General features: G+C 44.0%; 1 protein-coding gene across 1 annotated transcript; it reads left to right on the forward strand.

Moving 5' to 3' along the window:
* The first annotated feature begins 280 nt into the window (after positions 1-280).
* Positions 281-6,526, forward strand: BHLHE40 (basic helix-loop-helix family member e40). Its single transcript, XM_007061281.4, has 5 exons — positions 281-705; positions 924-993; positions 1,658-1,765; positions 2,819-2,942; positions 4,005-6,526. The coding sequence occupies exons 1-5, from the start codon at positions 626-628 to the stop codon at positions 4,856-4,858; spliced, it is 1,236 nt and encodes a 411-aa protein (XP_007061343.1). The 5' UTR covers positions 281-625; the 3' UTR covers positions 4,859-6,526.
* The last annotated feature ends 506 nt before the right edge of the window (positions 6,527-7,032 follow it).

The raw sequence follows: 7,032 nt of genomic DNA on the forward strand, positions 1-7,032 counted from the left end.
AGCGCGGTGGCGGCGGCCCACGAGCTCCTCCGGCGCGTCCCGGGCCAGGTCCGCGCGCCGCTGGGGACGGGGCAGCGCCCGGGGGCGCGTGAGGGGAGATTCCCCCCCCCGGGGCCCACGCGCCAGCCGCTGCGGGAGAGCCCGGCCGGGCGGAGGTGTTGCCCCAGCACGTTCCGGCTGCAGCCGCCGCCGCCAGCCCGGCCCGCCCGTGTGGCCGGAGGGGGAAGGGGCGGGGGAGGCCAGAGCGTTGTCCGACACGTGAGGCTCATGTGATGGGGGAAGGCAGGGCTCTCCCGCCCCGGCACCGCCAGACGTGCCGGGAGTCACAGGGTGGAACACGTAGCGCCCGCCACCCACTCGCTCCCATTTAACCCAGCCGGCCGCCTCCCAGCGACGCCTCAGCTCGCGCCCTGCCCCGGTGTGCTGCGCGGAGATGAGCAGCGCGGCCTGAGCGGTCCGCAGCCGGTCCCGACGCCAGCGGCTTTCGCAGGGTCCCCACCACCCGCGGGGTTCTCCCCAGGAGCCGGCCGCTGGCTGATTTCGCTGCTTTCGGCGAGAATTAAGTTTCAGCAGAGCCCCCCCGCCCCAGTCCACCCCCCCTTTGCACAAAGCCTCCCGAGCTGCAATGGAAATGATCCCCAGCGCCCAGCCCCCTCCTGCCTGCCTGGGCAAGCTGCCTGCGCTGGAGAGCACCGAGATGCCCGGGTAAGATGCCTCCTCAGCGGTGCGCTTCTTGGGGCCAGGGCGCCCTCCCCACCAAATCCACGGGCGCAACCTGGCCGCTGGGTTTGGCTGGAGCTTCGGCTCCTTCGGCTCCTTTACTGTGCCTGTGGGGATCGTCGGCATACGCGTGTGTCGCGCGTGTCTCTCTCGGTGTGGAGGAAATAACAATAACCCATCGCATTTTTATGTCATTTGTGCAGGCTGGCCTTTTCTCACATGTATCAAGTGTACAAGCCCAGGAGAGGGTTAAAAAGAAGTGAAGACAATAAGGTAAATGGAGGACTTGCGGAACCTTTGCATTCTTAGTTAACACCTGGCCATTAAAAAAAAGTTGTATGCGTTTGTGTCTGTTCTGATTTGTTTTAAATCTGCTTTTCCATAAAGCTCAACTAAGATTTAACCTTTATAAAGACAGGTTTCAGAGTAGCAGCCGTGTTAGTCTGTATTCACAAAAAGAAAAGGAGGACTTGTGGCAGCCTTAGAGACTAACCAATTTATTTGAGCATAAGCTTTCTTGAGCTTCCGATGAAGTGAGCTGTAGCTCACGAAAGCTTATGCTCAAATAAAATTGGTTAACCTTTATAAAATTTGCTGTGGGATTTAGGAGGGGTTGTTTTAACAGCAGACAGTCTGAATCAAAGTTGTTGGGGTTTTGTTTTTTGTTTTTTTTTTTTGCTCTGAGACTCTTGTACTTGTACCTCTTGTCCATGAATCTGAGGCTCCGAAGGTGGGAGGGGAATATATTTTTGCATTAATTTAATAATTCTTATAACAGAAAATCATTCAGTTAGTAGCTGCTACACATAATACATTTTGGGTACCCAACAGCTTGAGATCTAGTTTTATTTCTAGATCTCCTTTTACCTGTGTGTCTATCCATGGTGCTAGGATGTCATGTTTCTTGTCTGATTTGCTCCTTTCCTTTGGCTTCCAGGAGACCTATAAATTGCCCCACAGACTGATAGAGAAGAAGAGACGTGATAGGATTAATGAGTGCATTGCCCAACTGAAAGATCTCTTACCAGAACATCTCAAACTTACAGTAAGTGAAAATCTGGCTAATATCCAAACTCCTCTTCGTTTTGGGGATGGGTGTTGGTTAATGGATTTCAGTGCAGGTAGATGTGCCATCTAGAGGTTTCTTCTGAGCACTGCAGATCACAGTGGAAAAGACTGTGATTTGGGCAGGTTTGCCACTTGGATCAGTCTATTACTATTGGATTTCTTTCCAGATACTGTGAATTTCTAAACAGTGCATATCGGTGGTGGTGGTGGGGTGATATGAATTGAACTGCTGCAATGTGAAAATAAACCCTCATGTAAAAGTGATTATTGTGGGCTTGATTTGAATGTGAGGGATTTGGGTTTTTCCATTTGAGCCACTGAAAAAGTTCCATGTTGCTCTTTGTGAAGTTTTACTGGGTTCCATTTATAAGTTGATCCCTAATTATCTGAGAGTCAAGTCCTTTTAGAGTTGTTTCCATGCTACCTGTTTTTGGTATTTGAAAGGATTCTCTGCGTTCTTGTTTTGCTACAGATGTTAAGGACTGCAACTTCTGCTTGTCTAGTGTGTGTGAGGTGCTTTGTTTTAAAAAGAATAAAGGCTTAGGTGCTTGATTAAAATTAAAAGAAAAAATACCTGCAGAAGTTTATGGGGAAAGCCACTTTGGCTGACATCCTGCAGGACTCCCCTCTCCTGTCACCATTCAAAAGAAACCCTTTGACTGGATTCCCCTGTGTTAAGGTCACGATGCCAGCAGGGGCAGCAGAACAGATAAAATAAAATACTTGTCTGAGAGCTATGCAGTTGGTCCTAAAATACCCATAGGATGTAACTGTATCCTTCCCTGCAACCTTCCCTTTTAAAAAAAAAATTTAGTTTATATAATATGTGGATCAGATTCCAAACGTTACGATTTTTGCTCAAAATCAATCAGAGAAATGTCCATTGAATAAAGACACCATTTTTTACCCTGTCTCCCAAATTGCAACTGTTTTTTCTTTTTTCATTTCACAAGGAATTAGAAAACTTTTTAAGATTCCTTGAAGCGTGGCCGACTCTAGGATAAGTACTAACCTGCCCATTTGTTTCCAGACTTTAGGTCACTTGGAGAAGGCTGTAGTTCTTGAACTTACCTTGAAGCATGTGAAAGCACTAACTAATCTCATTGAGCAGCAGCAACAGAAAATAATTGCTTTACAGAATGGTTTACAAGCTGGTGAGTATTCAAGTCATGCTTGTATCATGTGAGAACCCTAGAATGTCTCATGATCTTACTTTCAATATCTTTGAAATACTGGCTTCTTATGACACTTAGTTTGGGAGGTGGGAGGAGTAAGTTTGTCTTTTTTCATTTTTATTTAGCACGCATACCCCGCTTTATGTGCATGTGAATTTATGAAAAAGATGCCTTTCATCCCTCTATTTAGTTAATTTATAACTAGCTGTTATTTTAATATAGTTTTAAATTCAACCTGATTCTAGCTATTTTATTTTATAGTACAATTTTGCTGTGAGGGCCTGATCCAAAGCCAATGGGGTTGGCTTCAATGGGGTTTAGATCAGGCCCTGATTTTTTTTCACCCTTAAATATGAAAACATCTCTCTTACATGCTCTTTTTGGTTTCTCCATAAGCCAGTTAGTGCATGCTTTGCAGCATGGGTAGGAACTATCTAAGGGCCCACAGTGTTTTACATCTGTTTCCTCCTTCCCCTCTCTTTGTGACACTTACTTGAGTCTGGCAGGCTAAAACCAGCTTTTCTAAAAAGGCTGCTACTGCTTTAACAGCCACTCGATATGCAGTAGAATTACACAACCAAACCCAATGTCACTTCCCAAAGTTTAGACCAAATCCCCCTTGGTGTATGCAGTTAATGAGGGATAAACTGGACCCCTCGTGCCCAATTTTCATTAGCTGCAGTGGTGCCAGATTTGCAAGATGACTTTGGAACTGATGTCTTTCTGAGGAGATGCCAGGGTTGATTCGCTGTGCTGCCGTTTTCTGTTTTCTCCCTAAACTCTAGTGTCTGTTGTGGTTGCCACGTATAATGAGTATAGGATCAAAAATGTGTTTAAAGACTCACTGTTAGAGGGAGGTTATAAAAATGGGTGTTTAAAGTGACTGTATTGTACAGTAGAATTCATTTGTCTAGCTGTTTTGTAACAGATACTTAATGTGGAGATAAAATTTCTTCCTCTCCCCAGTGCACCTTAATGATATTAATGAAACTATTTAGCTCTCTGTTAATTTTTAATTTCTTTCTGTTAATGTTCCCTCAGGTGACTTGTCATCAAGAAACCTTGATACCAGCCAGGAAATGTTTCGATCTGGTTTCCAGATGTGTGCCAAGGAAGTGCTGCAATACCTGGGAAAGCATGAAAACACCAGGGATCTGAAATCTTCCCAGCTGGTCAGTCATCTGCACCGAATGGCCTCTGAGGTCCTCCAGGGCGGAGCCAGCCGAAAATGTGGAGATGCGCCCCCGAAAACAGTGGACTTGAAGGAGAAGTCTGGCTCTTTGCCCAAAACTGCTGAGGGTTACGGCAAGAACTGTGTTCCTGTTATACAGAGGACTTTTGCACATTCCAGTGGAGAGCAGAGCGGGAGCGACACAGACACAGACAGTGGGTATGGAGGAGAGCTGGAGAAAAGTGACTCAAACGCCGATCAACAGTATTTTCAAAAGGATACGGGACTCAACTATGCCATGCAAGAGAGAATAAGCTCTATTAAGCAAGAGACTGAGGACCCACCAGCCAAAAGGACCAGGATGGAAACTTCAGAAGACGAAGGCCATTTTAGCAGTGATCTGATTGGCTCTTCAAGTAGTTTTTTGGGCCCTCACCCACCTCCTTTGTGCCTGCCTTTTTATTTGATCCCACCATCCGCAACTGCCTATCTGCCTATGCTGGAGAAGTGTTGGTACCCGGCTTCCATGCCCGTCTTGTACCCAAGTCTCCCAGCCTCTACTGCAGCACTTTCAGGGTTAATGAGCCCAGATAAAATCTCTCCATCTCTCCTGATGCCTCAGAGACTTCCTTCTCCACTACCAGTCCATTCCCCTATCGACTCCTCAGCTCTGCTTCAAGCTTTGAAGCAGATTCCTCCTTTGAACCTGGAAACCAAAGACTAAGCACAGTGTGACCATTTTCTTTTTCTTTTCTTTTTTTTACGTTTGAGACTCTTTCAGTTTCATATACCGGCTGGACTGAGGTGTGGGGATAAGGTTCACTGAGACTAGGAAGCGAAATCCACTTTTCTCTTACTTGTCAGATAGCGTGGGAAAGGATGAAGGAAGCACCCAGGTTAGCCATTCGGGGGAGTTTTAAAAGGAAAAAAAAAACCAAAACGTTTTCTTTGTGCTTTACCCTTTACCCTCCCCATCTACAGAGCAACAGCTGACTTAGTCAGTGAGGATTATATTTCAAAGCTGTGAAAAATATTCCATTAGGCAGATCTAGGTTTTAGGGTCTGTGAATATAAAAATATGGTACTTCTTATGAGGGCTTTTCAAAGCAAAGACCCACGGCCAAATTTGTTGCCCCACCCATTTGCCAGCATTTGAAATGATACACACATGCACCGCAGTTGAAGCATTGGTGTTAGTCCCACTAAAAAGATTCAGAGTAGCAATCACTGGTTGGTGATGCACAGTCAGTGGTTCAGGGAGATTGAAGACAAGTTTCTCTCCACACCTCTGCTGAACGTTTAAAAAACAAAATGAATAAAATGTAGATGCTGCTTAGAAGCTTTACATGGTGTACTTCTAATTAATAAATTAACATGCATCCCTTTCTGTAACGCAAGCTGCTAGTTGGGGCAGGGGAAGAGGAAAATATCCCCATGGATCCCTTTGCTTGTTGCACCTAACTGTAGACCACTCTTTTACTGCTACTGTACAGGTGTCTCTGGGTCTAGTATATCTGAAAGCAAAATGGTTAAAAAGCCACATCAGTGGGGGAATAGCCAGCAGCTGACTGTTTCACTCCTGGGCCAAATCCAGAGCTCTTGTAACAGGGTGAGATTCAATTGGAGTCAACAGAGTTACACCCACTGAATTGGCCCCCTTGAGTGCCTTTGAGAATTGAAAACTGTTTTGTTTTGTTTTTCAAAGGAACCTAATCCCAGTGGGATTTGGGTGCCCAAATCTCTTAGGATCCTCTGAAACCCTGGTCCAAATTGCTATTTTAAATAGAGTTAGAATTTGTGAAAATTTCCCTGTTAACAAATCTTAGAACTATTCAGGCCTGTGCAGTTGCTTCAGTGATGAACACTGTGTCCAGTTAGGCTTTAAAAGAAACTAACTGCAATAAGCAGTGTGGTTTTTTTTCTGTATTAATTTTGAGAAATTGTTTCCAGAGTAAATGTCATATAGATTCTCATTTCATTCTACCATTGCACCAGTTGTTAAGATGCACTGTGCTTGATTGCAGATTGTTCTCATGTTTATTTTATTGTTGTGTTGTTTTTTTTTTTGGTATACAGTTGTTGCCTTTATTTGTAAAATCTTGTTATAAATATATCTGTATATATAAAATATATATATTATATAAATATATTAAAGAGTTTCAGAGGTCTATTATTTGTATAACTACTTGAGCATAAAGAAGTGAGAAATATGAATGTATTCCTGATTTGGGGTTTTTGTTTTTTGAAGAGGTTTTGTTTTGTTCTCTAGGGAGGGATACAGTGTTTATATTTTGGAGCCTTCTCAAAGGTGGGGTATTGTAAATATTTTTATCTTGAATAAATGTTAAGTAGTTGTTTTTAAAATACTGAATAAAATTATTTTCCTGTGGAAGATAAGGCTTTGCCTCTTGTTCTTTGAAATACTTGATCAATGTCGTTCCATGTGACCTGATCCAGCAATCAAAATGGCATGCCATGTGGGCTTAGCACTCTGCCTGTGGGGAAGAAGTTGCGGAATCAGGGTCTTAGTTATCCCTGGTACAACCTTGCTGGAATCAATGCCCAAAGTCAGCCAAGGGAAAAATGTGGTCCATTATTATTGTAGTGTGGGATTTTTCATTTAATTTATTTCATTTTATTTTTACCTCTTGATCTTTTCAACTTTAAAGAGTGGCCTGTAAGGGAGACCATGTTGGGTTTGTACCTTTACTTCATTTAGGTTTGTTTCTTTGTGATGTATCTAGAAAGTCTGAAAAGCTTTGGGTTTTACACACACGAAGAGAGAGGATTCCTGTGCTCTTTGTTCCATTAGGAATTCAGGTCTTGTCTGCTCTACAATAGCTCTCTAGCTGCCATAGAATGTTGCTAATCACAAGAGCCAGAGAGTGAAACCTGAGC

This window comes from Chelonia mydas, chromosome 7, assembly GCF_015237465.2.
Source record: "Chelonia mydas isolate rCheMyd1 chromosome 7, rCheMyd1.pri.v2, whole genome shotgun sequence".
Taxonomy (NCBI): domain Eukaryota; kingdom Metazoa; phylum Chordata; order Testudines; family Cheloniidae; genus Chelonia; species Chelonia mydas.

Coding starts and splice junctions, on each gene's coding strand:
- BHLHE40 (XM_007061281.4), top strand. CDS start 626: ATGGAAATGATCCCCAGCGCCCAGCCCCCTCCTGCCTGCCTGGGCAAG. Junction 994..1,657: donor AAAGAAGTGAAGACAATAAG/GTAAATGGAGGA, acceptor TTTGGCTTCCAG/GAGACCTATAAATTGCCCCA. Junction 1,766..2,818: donor CAGAACATCTCAAACTTACA/GTAAGTGAAAAT, acceptor ATTTGTTTCCAG/ACTTTAGGTCACTTGGAGAA.